The 16,620-nt window shown below is 39.8% G+C and overlaps 1 protein-coding gene across 12 annotated transcripts in view; it reads left to right on the top strand.

Annotated features, from left to right (window-relative positions):
* Positions 1-16,620, top strand: part of GRIA4 (glutamate ionotropic receptor AMPA type subunit 4) — a 372,420-nt gene that overhangs the window by 130,422 nt on the left and 225,378 nt on the right. For all 12 annotated transcript variants that reach the window (XM_035717050.2, XM_049110033.1, XM_049110032.1 and 9 more), the window contains one exon: positions 10,185-10,424. In XM_035717050.2, coding sequence (XP_035572943.1) covers positions 10,185-10,424 — 240 coding nt within the window. The remainder of the gene's footprint in view (positions 1-10,184; positions 10,425-16,620) is intronic.

The raw sequence follows: 16,620 nt of genomic DNA, 5'->3' as shown, positions 1-16,620 counted from the left end.
ATTATATATTAGTATAAAAGAATCATATGATTTTCTACAGCACCCGAATTACTGCCAGGGCAGCCATTTTTACACAGAAAGAAGTCTTGCTTCTTCTGCTGAGTGTTGCAAATAGCCTTCTGCCTATTCCTTTATAGGCCTTGGAAGCAAAATGAGCCATGTGTTTCCATTATGATGGCCTGACTCTGGAAAAAAATGTGCAAACAAGCCTGTATATTTTTACTGAGCTCTCAATTAGTTTAATTTAGAATTGAAATATGCTTTCTCACTGAGATGTCATAAAGCTGAAGGAGAGCATGTGAGAGCTGTGCAAGTGATTATATCTCATTGTGATCTTTGATGGCATTGTCCAGAAGCATCTTCAGAGAAGACATCTGAGAAAGTGGAAGTACTTGACTGCGATACAATTAAAGTGAAATATTTTTGTGTTATTTGCATTTCAACTTGTCATTTATAGAGATTAGCTTCAGTAACTATGTACTCTAGCTAACCACTGCTTACAAGTCTAAGAAAATTAGCTTTTACATATTAATAATCTATGATAATGCCTTAAGGGCATAAATTAATGAATTCTGGGCCCAGCATGCTCTATCCACCATCTGATTGAGCCTTTTCAAATCCAAATATGAGGAGCTCATCATTTTAATATCAGATAATCAGAGAAAGAGGGATGATGCTTAACTAGCATGTCCTGACTTTGTAAAGTTTTCCAATAGACCGCTGGTGTTTTAAGAGAGGTTATTTTAAAAATCCAGATGGGTGACAAGATTTCTTTTCAAAGAAAGATAAATGACAGGATTCTAAGAAATAATAGGTTGAAATTAGGTAAATACAGGGTGACAACAATACCGGGACAGTCGAGGATTAGGCCACTGAATGGTGGAGGCTGGGGAGCGGCTGCATGCCTGGAATTCATAGCATTTCACCCACAGCTCAGGCTCTGCCATGCTGGAGGGACTCCTCATCTCACTATATTCCAGCTAAGTCAAATTAAATGTATAGAAGTGATAATGTAACATCACTCTGGTAAAAGCATAATATATAGATGTTTTTGTCAATGGTAAAAGCATTGTCTCATTACCTGAATGTTAAATTGTTTTAAAAAATTAATACATAGCTAAGGCTATAATGGTTTTCCTTATAAAGAATCATGAAATTTCTATGTCATGATAGCTGGCAGGTTTCAGTAATTAAGCCCTAGTTAAAGACAAATGACTAGCAGATCCAGTCCAAAGCCGGGCGAGGGACATTTAACTGCGAGGGTCATGACACTCAGCAACAAGAAAGTAGATTTTTGTGGCTTCTGGCCAGTTGTTCCACACTGTCCTAGTCTTTCTTCTCTCCTTATTTCCTTGACCAGAAACCATGTTTTCATTCATTCAGCCAACATTCATAGCTCACTTTCCATGTGCTGGTTCCAGAGCCTGAAGTTACATCAGTGGAAAGGCAGGCACATTCTCTTCTCCGGCAGAACCCATGTCATCCTGGAGAATAAAGATAAATAAGCAATGAAATAAGTAAATATTATTTCCAATAGTGGTAAGGGCTAAGTACAAGGTAAAACAAGGTCATGGAGTAGAGAGTGACTGGAGCTGTGGGAACCTCATTTATGTTACATAAATATGCCTTCTCATCCATGTTAGGGCCTTGGCACTAATGCTCCCACTGGCTTGACTCTCCCTTGGCTGCCCTCCTCACTATTTCTGTCCCAGTGAAAATGTCAACTCCTCCAAGGGCCTCTGAACCTCAACATAAAGAGGGGGAGTCTGGCTTCATATAGTGGGCAAGGGGGCAATGGTCAATGAGTTTAGTAAAGACAAAGCCATTAGAGCTTTTTAGGCCATGTGGATATTAGTTAAATAGGATAAAAAGCCACTGGAACTTTAAGAAGAGATTAGGTGCCATCTTACCGCACTCTCTGCTGAGTGGGAAATAGGGAAGAAGGAGACTGGGAACAGGAAGTATAGTTTGGAGACTTTTCTAGTAGGACAGTAATGGCATAATGGGGATACAGAGTAGTCAGTGGATTTTGATATATTTTAGATATTTTGGAGAGAAAACTATTGAGATATGCTCATGATTTCAATGTGGGAATAGAAGGAAAGAAAGAATCAAGAGTATTTTCATAGATGGTCATGCTTTCTATTGGGATGGGAGAAAACAGAGACAAGATTCTGGAAGAAACATAAAGTCTTGTTTTGGCCTAGCAGGATCTTGGGTGCCAAAAAGCCAAAAAAAGCGAGATGTCAAGTATCGATGCTTGAGTCTGAACTCATAGAACAAAACTGAAGATATTAATCAGGGAATTACTGGCACATGAATGATATTTGAAGTCATAGAAATAGATTACATTATCTAAAGAAAGAGTGTAGAAAAAGTGCTCTTTCATTATTTAAAGATTGGTCAGACAGGGAGATGCAAGCCAGAAAACTGAAGACAAGCATTCAAATAAGAGGAAATCCAGGAAAGTGTGCTCTTGGGTAAGTCAAGACAAGATTTTGTTTCAAAGAAGAAAGTTGTGAAGTTCTCATTATTCCCATTGGTTACCATCCTCATGCTGTGCCTGCAGGAAATCATGAATTTCTAAATTGTTGCCACCTGTAATTCATATTTTATTATCTTGTGTTCGGTCAATATTCATTTAATATTTCATTTTGTTTTGTCATTCATTCAGTAAGGTTTCACCAGGCACTTACCTTGGGCCAGGTGCTGTGTTTCCTGTGTTAGGTTGGATACTGTTGTGGCTAAAATAGGAAGGGTTACTTATCATCATGCAGTTTATAAGTATTTTATGTGTTCTTAACTTCCTTTCCTACCCTCAGCAATTATTTGTAACTTGTGCCACTTTCAGACAGTTTTATCAAATCTCACTGCTGCAACCTTGCCTCTTACGTCAGTGTGAGGAGGTAACTATCCACCTACACACATCTTAGCTTATCTTTTGATCTATGAACTCTATGGAATGAAGTACCCTCCACACACCTGCATATCTCATTCAAGACCAACAGTATATGTGCCTTTAACCCTATGCATTCTTTCTGGGGCCATCTTTAATTGGTACCTCTTTTTCTTCTGTATCCTCTCTCTTCCTCTCTGATGGATCCATTCTCTCAACTAGTAACATGCTCACATTTCTCCTATCCTCTCTCCGTGTCTCTGTCTCTCACTCAGATAAATGGACAATAGAGATAGATATCTCACTTGATACTCTGTAGTCACATTTCCTTTTTTTTTTTTTTTCCAATTTTTATTTATTTATGATAGTCACACAGAGAGAGAGAGGCAGAGACATAGGCAGAGGGAGAAGCAGGCTCTGTGCACCGGGAGCCCGACGTGGGATTCGATCCCGGGTCTTCAGGATCGCGCCCTGGGCCAAAGGCAGGCGCTAAACTGCTGCGCCACCCAGGGATCCCTGTAGTCGCATTTCCTTGAAGACAAATTTAGCATAATATCATTAATGAGGGCCAATTTTATTGGTCTCTAATCCAGTTGTTGCTGGAATCATGAACCTAAAAATGTATTCTTGAGAAGTTATTATTACTCATATTCTACGATTATCTTTTAGAAATTGGTATGTCCAGGGGCACCTGGGTGGCTCAGTTGGTTGAGTATCTGTCTTTGGCTCAGATCATAGAATGTTGGGCTTCCTGCTGAGCAAGGAATCTGCTTGTCTCTCTCTTTGCCCCTCTTCCAGCTCACAAGCTCTCTTATTGTCTCTCTCAAGTAAATAAATAAAATCTTTAAAAAAAATTTTTTTAAGTGAAGTTGATATGTCCAATGACAGGATCTCTGTAGATAGTCCTGGACTATTTGCACAGTCCATAGAGTTTTGGTGTTTGGTGACAGTTTTAAGTACCTAATAACCAAATGCCATATGATGATTATATCTTCCCATCACCATGTTTATATTCAGGTGACTGGCACGTATTTGCTCCCCTAACATTTCTAGATATTGTTTGTCTCCCAAGTAGTTTACATATGAACTTTAATTAGAAATAGAAATATAGTCAATCTACTTGTTGGTGTCTGTATCTTTAATCACTGTTCTTCAAACCTCACCTCCATAAACAAGTACCATTTCCTTCAGTCCACCTACCCTATGGTGTACGGGGTGAGCTAAGTACTCCTCTATGCTTCCTAATAACCTCTACCTATCACTTACTGCAGTCACCATCTTGAAGTATCAATTCATATCTGTCTGGCCACTTAGAGTGTGAACCTCTTCTCAGTGGCAAACACCATGTTAATTTATTTTGTTAGAAATGCGTAACAAAATGACTGGAATAAATTAGGTAGTATATAAGCATTTGTTTAATGAAACAGTGAGTGGTAGTATTAAATATACCTTTTTTTGCAGTATATTCTTTCTAATGTAGCTGTAGGTGGATTAAATGCCAACAAACACATTTCACACTGTTTTACAGTTTACCCAAACCAGGAAACAGTGCTGTTTATGTTGAAAATTGGATAGCTTAATCATGCAAATTCACATATCTACAAGGCTAGATTTTTTTTTAAACCCCAACATGGGGTTTGGACTCATGACCTGAGGTTAAGAGTCTCACACTCCATGACTGAGCTGGCCAGATGCCCCCACAAGGCTGGATTGTTAACAGAAGTACTGAAATGGCATGGTAGTAATAGGGGGCAGTTGGATTTGCAGCCCAGCAGATATGTTCCAAACACGACAGAGAAGTCCAGTAAGGTGGGGGATTAAGGATGTTGGTTTTAGGATGTAGTTGGTCATCTGCACAACTGAGGAGAGTGGCTCTGGTAGCTAGGAAATACAGAGAAAACTTTATCAACACAAGTGGCTAGAGAAAGGTAGGAGGATGAGAAGCTATGTCTAGAAGGTTCTGTTTTAGAAAATGAAGGACAGCTGGGCTTGTTTATGGAAGTCCTATAGAGCAGAGGAGAATTGCAGAGGTGTGAGAAAGGAAGAGCAGCAGATGGAGCGTGACCTGTGCTCTTGCCACCCATGTAGCGATGGCAATGCAAAATTCAGCATACCACTTGGATTTGTGTCCCACAACTTGAGACACACTGAGCTAAGACCACATCATTTGATTTACATGCAATAGAGGGCTATAAATCATCACAAATGATATGACAATTTGACTTGGCTTGACATCTGGAATGTGGCATCTGGATTGGAACGAGGTGACTACCTGATGAAAAGATCACATTAATTGACACCATCAGGTAAAAGATAAATGGATTATTACGATGTGTTTATATTACGTGTTTATTTACATAATAACATGATCTAAGTGATCTCATTAGTGAAGCAGAATATAGAATATGTGCTTAAAACTATGATTGGATTATTTTATTGGAAGTCTTATCCTGATTAGTGTTTGTATCCCAAAATATGTATCCATCTAATATCATCACATCTATTTAGTGACTAAGCATTACATTAAAATTCAGTTTGCTTCCTTTTTATGTATGCATTTCTGAACACATTGATACTCAGCTTATTTTACTTTCATTAGTTTATGTGTGCATTTATATAGTTTAAGACCATTGTTTGAATAATTATCTGTATTCTAAGCAACAATAGATGTCATAAGATATAACCAAGTGAATTTTGATTTGAGTGTTTGCAAAGCTAGATATAGTACTAAATATAGAAATAAGTATATTTTAAAATTTGAATCTGTTGGACCAAATAGAATACTATGTAGGGTATCACATCAAGAAAATAGCATTGAACATTTGACTGACAATCTATCCACATACATAGGAAACCCAATAACCCTCACCTGCCAAGCATATAATTCTAGATTAAAGAGACCCCAAGATAATTTCAAATGAATGCTACTAAAACTTTTCCATTTTTAGGAAAACTAAGGAAACTAAAATGTGAATGACAAAATACAGCTAAAAGCAAAGTTATTAGTCTAAGACTTACTATAGTTTCCAAGTAAGTTTATTAGGAGAATAACAAATGGCTGTGGAAAAGAGTGGTTAGATAAGTATTTATGATGATGCAAATGAAAGAAAGCAGACAGAAGGTGATTAAATACCAGAAAATAGGGCAGCTCCAGTAGCCCAGTGGTTTAGCGCCGCCTTAGGCCAGGGTGTGATCCTGGAGACCTGGGATCAAGTTCCAAGTCGGGCTCCCTGCACGAGCCTACTTCTCCCTCTGCCTGTCTCTCTCTCTCTCTCTCTCTCTCTCTCTCTGTCATGAATAAATAAATAAAATCTTTTTAAAAATACCAGAAAATACTAAGTTTGTTGAGGAACAAATAGAATAAATTAATATATAATAGAATAAATTAGTATAGCATGAAGCAGAATAGTGGAAAATCATAATGATTACACTGCAAACAACATAGTAGGAAAGAAAGAAACCAATGAGGAACCTTGTACAAAGTATATTTGTTGTTTTTGGTCTTTTTTTAGTCATGTAATACTATATGCACATAAAATTTATGTTGGCAGTAGCTCAGTGTTTGAAATAGATGAAATCAGATGTGTTGTTGGGATTTTGGGGGAAGGGGGTGCCATCCTTTACTGTCTCATCAAAGGATCTCCTGTGAAGCTAATCAAGTCCTGCTGGAGAACTTGTGGGTTCCTCTTTCCTAGAAAAGGAGTTTGGAAACCAAAACTTGACAACAGTCAAACTTAAAAAGGTCATAACAGAAAACATTATGCAAATGTTCATTATATGCATGGATATCTTAAAGTACATGACTTGCTTACACTTTCTTTTTTTTAAGATTTATTTATTTTAGAGAGACAGAAGAGAGAGAGAGAGAGAGAGCACAGGTGCTCACACTGGGGACAGGGGCAGAAGGAGATAGAGAGAGAGAGAGAGAAAAAAAAAACAAAAACAAAACCAGCAGACTCCTTGCTGAGTGCAGAGCCAGATACAGGGCTCTATCCCAGGACCCCAAGACCACAACCTGAGCCAAAACCAAGAGTCAGACAGCCAACCGACAGTACCACCAAGGCACCCCATTTGCTTATGTTTTCTTGGAAAACCATTAAAATCTGTGTGTAATTTTAGCACCAAACTGAAAGCCCATATGATAGATTTGAGTTCTGAAGCTCTTCAACTTTTTTCAATAAACTAAAATAACAATTATTTGAACCAGATTATTTAGTGAGTAAAGATTGAGAGTGCGCCCTCAACCTGCATGAAAATCGAGAGAACAAGACAGTATGAAAACTTTACAAAGGAGCCAAGTGACTCCTGTTATATGCTAAAGGTATGAACACTTACATGAATATGTCCAGAGCCTTGGTGGAATATTCACCAGGTTAGCATCGGAGCCAGCAACTTGATTTATCAGATAAGGTCTCTTAAATTATAGAAATCAATTGAGTTGAAACCCCAGATACCCACATGTCACATCATGGTGTTTCTTGTACTTTCAAGAAAATTGCAGCCAGTCACGCTGTCAGACCAAACCTCCCAGGCTGGCCAGTCTACTCAAGTAATCAAATTGTAGTTCCTGCTGGATGGAGCACAGAATTAAAATTGGATGTTCTTCCTTTGTGGAATTTCTTTATAAAATCTACCACTTAACGAATTTTTCTCTATATAGGATCCTAGTTTTATATATATTATCTTGTTTAATCCTTGGCAAATTATATATTCATAGTTGAAACAAGCAAGGGTAAATAACTTAGCCAAGGTCACCTGGCTAACAAGGAAAAGCACTAAGATTTGAACTGGTTTGCTAAATTTGCAATCTTTCCCCTATATTTTAAAGTCCATTCTATCCTAGTCTTGTTCACTTGACTATAGATACTGGTACCGTGGTTAGGCATTACTTTTTCCAGACATATACAATATCTCTTAGAGCATATAGTTTACAAAAGACCAATAACATCCATTTTCTGTTAATTGGTATCTTCTGCTATAATTACATTGGTCAAACCCTATCCCAATTTCAGAGGCATAATAAACAAGACCAGAAGAAACACTGCCAGGTTTTATTAATTTATCTTATTTAATTATGCCTCATAATTGCCTAAAAGTCAGATATTGTAGAATATGGACATAAATGTTATTATGATAATTAATTTTTTTCCAAGAGCCTATTACTGCTTCAAAGCAAAATCCAATTTTTTTGTATCACAACGAACTACTCCTAAGATAAATACCTCTAGATTATCCAATATTCTAGGCTTCTTAATGAACTTAGCAATTAAAAGTAGTAACCAAATCAACAAACATCAACATCTTGTAGAGTGAAAGACTTCTTAAACTAGCTATATAAACCAAGGAGAAATGGGACCTTTAACCATATGTTGTAAAGTATAAGAATTTGGAGTTCAAACAGTGGTGCTTTACTGCATGAATAGAAAAATGAGTATTTTTAATTCAAGTTTGTATCCCTAGAAAAAAATCACCCAAGTTCCCACTAGGATTCAGTGATGCAGAAAGAGGGATCAAAATGAAGCTATGCAAGAATCTCAACAAGAGTTTTTTTTTTCCCCTCTTTATGTATTTGCCTCATTGTCCTTGCAACAACTGGGAGCACATGAAAGAAAGACAAGGGGAGGCTGTGTACCTGTTTCCTGTAGGTCCTCTTAATGCGGGAGGACTTGGTTCTGTTGGATTTGGAAATTGCTGCTTTAGCTGTATAGCCCATCTAGAAGCTGCACAGCTGGGCACAATTCCACTCAGCCTTGAGGGCACCCCAATAGTGATTTTCCAGACAGCTTAAGTTGTTTTCAAACGTAATTCAAGAGAATTGTAAGATTGTGAGAAAAAACTAAAATTGGCAGTGCAAAAAACAAAACCCAAAAACAAAAAGCCCCACAAAGTAGCAAATTCAGGTAGATTGTTTATCTTCTTTTCCTTTAGTGCTTTTTATGGGGTTTCCTCTTGTTCTGTTATTTGGAGTATAGTCCTCTGTCTTCTCATTGTGCTCTACCTTTGTGTGTGTTCCAGGGAATCAGGCGAACCTTTGCTAATGTTGAGGGAGTTACCCTCTGGATAGTCCTCCCCTGTGCAGACGCTGTGTGCCTGGTGGCTGCCCTGGGCTGGAGGTCCCAGGGCCACCATGCATGGGGTGGCCGCGGAGGGAGGGCTGCAGGGAAGGTGGGCCCCGCGGCGCTGGTCGGGGGGAGGCGGCAGAAGCTGAAGTGGGTGAGTGGGGTGTCCCTGGGGGGGGCTCCGTGCAGGGCCTGCCCCAGTGAGGCAGGTGGAGCAGGAGATGCACTGGCCGGTGTCTGGGACTCAGGCCTGTTTCATCTTGTCCCCAGGGCTGGGGTTGCCCCGTGGGGGTCACCGTGGTGGGTCCCCTGAGACCCGCTTAGGCCGGGGCCTCTGACTGAGCTCCAGCAGCTTCCCGGCTGCTCAGTGCAGCTCCTGGGCTGGATCGTTTGTATTCTTCTTGCTATTTTGCACTGTGGGTTGTTTTTTCTGTCTGTGCCCGAGGGCATCTGGGGCTAGAGCCAGGGCTGGAGGAGGCAGCAGGCCGGCCGTGGCGCCCGAAACTGTGTTCCCGTCAGCACCAGGCGCTCGCCAGGCGGGTGCAGCGTAAACAGTGGCGCCCGCCAGCCCCGGGCCTGGAGGGCCTCCAGCAGCTCCCCCGCTGCTTGGCAGGGTTCAGGGCCGACGCCTTCCCGCCTTCCCGTGTCCGGGGCTCCACGAATCTGCTCCGGGTCCCCCGCTCACACCCGCTGCCGTCACCGTGGGGCGCTGGGCTTCTGGTGCTACGGCCTCCTCTCCCTCCCCTCTGCCCTCCTGCCCTCCCGACCCCCCCCCTTCCACCTGTGGTCCCTCCCCACCCTCCCATCCTGCCCTCGGTGGTCCTCCCCTCCTAACCTCTGTGGCCCCCAGGACGCTGTGCGCAGGGCTATCCCTTGGAGGGAGGCGATGCTCTGCAGGTAGGTGTGCACCAAGGGGGAGAGGGGACTGCGGGTCTTGCTGCGCCCCATCTTGCACCAGGACTCCAAACTGGCTTCCTGAGAAAGGAAGCCGAGCTCCTTGTTGCCTTCCTCAGTGCAGGGCCTGCAGCATACACCTAAGAAGGCACTAATTGATTGCACACTTAATCATAAACTTCACTTTTACTCTTTCCTTATGTTACATTCCTGCTGTTCTAAGGATTCTGAGGTCTGTTTGTTTGTGTGTTCTTAGGTTCATGGACTGTAGATGTGCAAGTCAACAGTTTCAGAGTGTGCTCATCATTTGTGTGTGTTTTTTTCTTTTTTTCCAGTCTGTTCCCAGTATTCTAGAGGAGTTTTTGCCATTTTCGGACTCTACGATAAGAGGTCGGTGCACACCTTGACCTCGTTTTGCAGCGCCTTACACATCTCGCTCATCACACCGAGCTTCCCCACAGAGGGGGAGAGCCAGTTTGTGCTGCAGCTCAGGCCTTCTTTGCGGGGAGCGCTCCTGAGCCTGCTGGATCACTATGAATGGAACTGCTTTGTCTTCCTGTACGACACGGACAGGGGTAAGTCACAGCTTCATAGCCTCATGAGTAAAACTCTGATTTTTCAGCTCGAAATGGCCTTGCATCACTTCTGTGATTTACGGTAATACTTTGAGCCCTAATGTGACTACAATCAGAAAATAGTCATTGTTTATCATTAGTAATTTTATCTGGACTTTGGAGGAAATTTTCCAATTAAACAAGCCTCAAATGCACAAGGTTGTTCATGGGCAAACCATGCTCTCTGTTACTTAGCCCAAACCAAAGAATTCTATGAAAATTTCCATGAAGATGTTTCAGGAACAATGGGGAAGTAAATACGTCTTTACCTCAAGTGCAGATGATTTAATGTCTTGGAACATCTTTAAAAAGTAGCAGGTTGGGGGATCCCTGGGTGGCGCAGCGGTTTGGCGCCTGCCTTTGGCCCAGGGCGCGATCCTGGAGACCCGGGATCGAATCCCACATCGGGCTCCCGGTGCATGGAGCCTGCTTCTCCCTCTGCCTATGTCTCTGCCTCTCTCTCTTTCTCTCTCTGTGACTATCATAAATAAATAAAAATCTAAAAAAAAAAATTTTTTTTAAAAAGTAGCAGGTTGATTTTTATGTCTACATCTATACAACTTCTATTTTATTAAAAGAAAGAAAGAAAGAAAAAGTAGCAGGTTGAACTATGCCATTGACTTCGAAATGTAAAACTTTGAGTACTTGAAGCATATTGCCAATGTGGTACAGGTTTAGGTGCTAAGGCTTCTGCTTGTTGGCAGCTGTTCACTTTATCTTTACGTATCAGGCTGTGAAGATTTATAAGTGATACTGTGCAACCCATGCAATGGAAAAATAAGGTGAATAATGTTAGATTATTGATAATCCATTCATTTCTATACATGTTTGAGATACTTTGACTTTCCAATGTGAGATATAGCTTAAGAAGTTTTTTTTTTTAATTTAGTGACTGAAATCATAGTAACATATTATATTCCAAAATAAAAGCAGGAAACCCCCTGTGGAATTTTGTTTTCAATCTTTTTTTCCTTAAATAGTATGATTTCTGATAAGTTGGAATACAAGTTGAAGCTGACAACATTTTAAGAATATCCTTGAATAGAATTCTATCTGTAAAATGGTAAAATAATAAACACAACACAGTAAACAAGCAAAATAAATCTTTTGAAGATATGATTACCTTCAAAAGTGCAATGCATAATTTCCTATACTCACAGATTATATGTCATATAAGATGTCACACCAGTCGTGGTCCTAGTACATTGCTTATATTGGCAATCTTGGTAAATTTCCCTTTCTGTAACATATGCAGATAATTTTTAATATCAGTGTATTTTTACATGGTTGCAGCATGCAATCATTCTCATTTGGAAATACAAGAACCTACCCATATCTCATGATAACATTTTCCAATAGCTAATAATCCAAAACATTCTAGAGAATATAGATTAGAGAAATGATCATTCAGTTCATTTCTAACTTCTGGAAAAATTTTTAAAGCAAGAGGACACTTAAAATTGAATCATAATGCAACCTAAAACGACAGTGAGATATCACTCCACACCTGTCAGAATGACCAAAATCCACATCACTGACAACACCAAATGCTGGTGAGGATGTGGAGCAACTGGCACTCTCACTTATTGGTGGGAACACAAAATGGTACAGCCACTTCAGAAGACAGTTTGGCCATTTCTTACAAAACTAAATACATATGATCCAACTATCACACTCATTTGTATTTACCCACCAGAGTTGAAAACTTATGTCCACACAAAATACTTGCACACAGATGTTTAAAGCAGCTTTATTCATAATTGCCAAAACTGGGAAGCAACCAAAATGCCCTTCAATAGATGCATGGATAGATAAACTGTGGTTCATCTAGACAGTGGAATATTGTTCAGAGCTAAAAAGAAATGAGCTATCAATGCATTAAAAAAAACCTGGAGGGACCTTAAGTACACTCTCCTACTAAATGAAAGAAGCCAATCTGAAAAGGCTGCATGTTGTATGATTCCAAATCTATGACGTTCTGGAAAAGGCAAAACTATGGCGATAGTAAAAAGATCAGTGTTTGCTAGAGGTTAAGGGGAAGGAGGAATGAATAGATGAAGCACAGAGGATATTTCAGGCAGTGAATCTATTCACTGTGATCCTGTAATGGTAGCATATTGTTACACATTTGCTCAAATACATGGAATGTCCAGAACCAAGGGTGAAGCCCAGTGTAAGCCATGCACGTTAGGTGATAATGATGTGCCAGTGTAGATTCATCAGTTGTAAAATATGAATGTCAAATGCAAAAAAAAAATTATACTTCAATAAAATTAACCTAATGTGTTAAAAAAATTGAATCATAATGTTAAGAAACATATACTGGAATCTGGATGAGATGGCTCCTTATGACATAGCTCTGTTCACCACTTTGGGCAGAAGATCCTTATTTTATGGCATCTTGACCTCACAGAAATATCAGTGGGACCTATCTCTTACTTTCTTCTGAGTAAATCAGTCTCTGGCAGGAAGAACTTTATAGGCATTCATGTGTTAGCCTCCCCACAAAACAGGGATTAAAAGTGATGCTTTGCTTCTGTGCTAGTTGGTACTTTCCAGGATCCTCACTCTTGTATGGCACATCAGGTGCTCGAACCCTGAGCCACCTCCCATCACCTCTTTCCAGGGATCTGTCTAGTGTAAACACACGTACTTTGTTATTAAAAGTATATTTTCTTTTCCTGGTTAAATTTCTGCCTCCAGAGACTTAAACTTTTCATAGTACAGGCACGGTTTCTTCTAATAATGGCATCTTGTCATCTTTAACTTACTTATTGGCTTGCAGCACAAAGCCTGCTCTTTTCCTTATTGTCTCCCTGGAATGTAACTGTCCTGTTTTGTTTCGTTTTAATTTTTTAAAAATATGTATTTATTTATTTATTTATTTATTTATTTATTTATTTATTTAGAGAGTGCATGAGCAGGAGAAGGGGCAGAGGAAGAGAGGGAGAGGGAGAGAGAGAATCTCAAGCAGACTCCCCACTGAGAGAGACCTTGACTTGGGGCTGAATCTCATGACCCTGAGATCATGACCTGAGTGGAAATAAAGAGTTGGATGCTTAACTGACTGAGCTACCCAGGTGCCCTGTAACTGTCATGTTTTTAACCAGTTGAGGCAAGTCACTCTCTGGAATTTCTTAGTTCTCTCCAATAGTTGCTGCAGGATGAACAGCTAGTCCTCTGCATGCTTTCTGTTATAGTCACCCAACCCATCTTCAGAATTGAATAGTAATTGTGTGAATGAAAAAATAGCATCCAGAAGTTGGCTACTTATATTTTGTTATTAAAGTGTGTTTGATATAAAATGTTATATTATAAGACATACTGATTCAACAATTCTGTGCATTACTCAGTGCTCACCACGAAAAGTGTCACCGTATAATGTTATTACAATGTTGAGCCTACTCCTTGTGCTGTCCTGTTCATCACTGTGGCTGCCTGACCCGGTGTATGGGAGTCTGTGGCAGTGTCAAGATGGTTCACCCTACCGTGGCATGATGCTGCTTCCCAGTCTTCTTGGTCTTAGTTAAGTACCCACAAAAGACAGTAATAGTTTCTTCTCCCTTTAAAACTGTTGTGCTCATCTTAAAAGTTTAGGATCACAAGACCAATTTATTTCCTCTTAGACACTGGACTTAAGATTATGTATCACTATCACCAGTGGAGGAATGAATGTCAACTGTGACCATGATTAATTTCTGTCATAAATGTAGTTGGCTAAGAGTCATCCATATTTTCACAACATGCAGAGGAAAGGAGCACATATCAACATTGAGCATAAGGATTTTTTAAAATATACAAAACCAAGTATAAAGAAATAAGATGGTTTAGTATATTTTGGTATATCAGAGGATCACTTTTCTCTGATCCTCTGATATCATAAGCTGTTTATGCAAACATTTTTCATGTTAAAACTAACTGCCTCAATATGATCCTGAATTTCTCCACAAACTTGAGTGGAACATCGCTTTCTGGTGCATCAGAAATCATTACTTTGGAATCTGTTATTTCATTGATCCACTCAGTGACTTCTGAAATCTCAACCCCTGAAGTGAAATAATGATCTCATAAAATGCCAGAGCTTCACTCTGTCTTCATGTTGACTCACAGCCCATAGAAGGGAATGATTCTTTATTCCCTGTGGTGTGAGATCCAGTCCTGCTCTGCTATGCAGAGCTGTGTGGACCTACCTGTATCTTTGTCCACATCTGTGAGCAAGACAGAAATAGACACAGACAGAAAAGGAGGAAAGTTGAACTGCATTCTTTAAGGCCCCTTCATCCTATCTTTAAGGTTTCTTTATATTTTATATTCCAAATTGTCTGTTCCTTCCCTGGAAATGGTGGGCAGAAAGAGAAAGAGAATAAATAGCATTAGCAACCCCCCTGTCAGGTGACTCCCTGCTGCTTTTCTCTTGACTGCCTCTCAAAGAAGAAAACAGAAGTGTTCATTCATTTATTCATTTAATTTATCCATTTATCATTCCATAAAAATGTATCATTCAGTCTGTCTGTATCAGGCACTTTGATGGGTGTTAAGGATATAAGTATGTTAACTCATTTGTTATGGCTTCATTAGGAAACAGGACCTAAGATTCACATGACAGCCCGGAGCTTGCCTTTGATACATAGCTTGATGTTTTTACAATTATAATTTGGAACAAACTGGGGATCGCTGGGTGGCTTAGTGGTTTGGTGCCTGCCTTAGTCCCAGGGCGTGATCCTGGAGTCCTGGGATCGAGTCCTGCATTGGGCTCCCTGCATGGAGCCTCCTTTTCCCTCTGCCTGTGTCTCTGCCCCTCTCACTCTCTCCCTCTCTCTCTCTCTGTCTCATGAACAGATAAATAAAGTCTTAAAAAAATAATGATAATAATTTGGAACAAATCTTCGGTCAGATTTTTGAGTTGATACACTTAAGGCTATTAAGTGCCTGAAATGTGGCTTATGAATATGAGGATCTGAATTTTAAAGTTAAATTTTAATTGGTTATTTTAAATAGCTGCATTTGCCTAATGGCTATGCTATGAGACAACACAGTGTGTCTAAACAACGAGCTTGTTGGGAATAACAGATTGTACTCTAGGTGAAACGTCTAAATCTTTCCTCGAACTCATGTAGGAAAAGAACTTTTAAAGAACACCCTATACAGATCCTTTTTATAATCACTTTCACATTGCATTGTGTATATATTTACATATCTTTCTTCACCCAGAAAGAGGTCTTTCACCAATAATTATTATATCTTACTACACTTCTACCTTTTGTGTATAGTGTGCTAACCCCTGATAAGTATGCTATAAACATGAAATGGACTAATGAATTAATCAAGTGAAGTCCTTGACAACTGGTATCAAATAATTTTAGTGCTCTAATAACTAATCATGTAATTCATATTTTACTAATGACACCATATTTTATTTTGTTTTTGATAATACCATATTTTAAAGTCCCAGGTCATAGACTAGTCAAAATGAAAAAATTCTTCTATAGGGGTGGTCCTTGAATTAAATGCAGTTTTCTTACAATGAAAAAATTCTGGAGAAGCCTGAAAAATTACATTACCTCTTTCTCTTCCTGCCCTCAGAACCTAGTGTGGATAGGCAACATGATCCCAAGGAACTGGGAGCCTTAACCTTCCATCACTCATTACCGGTTACGGACTGTGGTAAACTCTCAGCCATCAGTAATGTAGAGGGATGACTGAGCAGATGCCTCCAAGGAATATAGCCTAAGGGCTATATTTATTTTTTATTTTTTAAAACAGTTGCTTATCTGTAGCTCTGGGAGGAAGATCTTTCTTTTCAAGCTCTGACTGAACACATACATTGCCTCAAGATAATGTATATTGTCTCTAAGAACTGTTCCTTCTATTATAAAAAAATGCAGCAAGTATGTCTGTAATGACCATGCACAATCAAGGTTAAAGTCCTTGCAGTGCAAAACTTCTGCCAGATGTAAGGTTCACTCAAGGGATGTGTGTTATAGTGTGTTATAGTTCATAACCACATTATAACACGTGACAGTGGGCAGCCCGGATGGCTCAGCGGTTTAGTGCCACCTTCACCCCAGGGCGTGATCCGGGATACCTGGGATCTAGTCCCACATCAGGCTCCCTGCATGGAGCCTGCTTCTCCCTCTGCCTGTGCCTCTGCCTCTGT

Source organism: Canis lupus, chromosome 5 (genome assembly GCF_003254725.2).
Source record: "Canis lupus dingo isolate Sandy chromosome 5, ASM325472v2, whole genome shotgun sequence".
NCBI lineage: Eukaryota > Metazoa > Chordata > Mammalia > Carnivora > Canidae > Canis > Canis lupus.
This window is presented reverse-complemented; position numbering and strand designations above follow the sequence as displayed.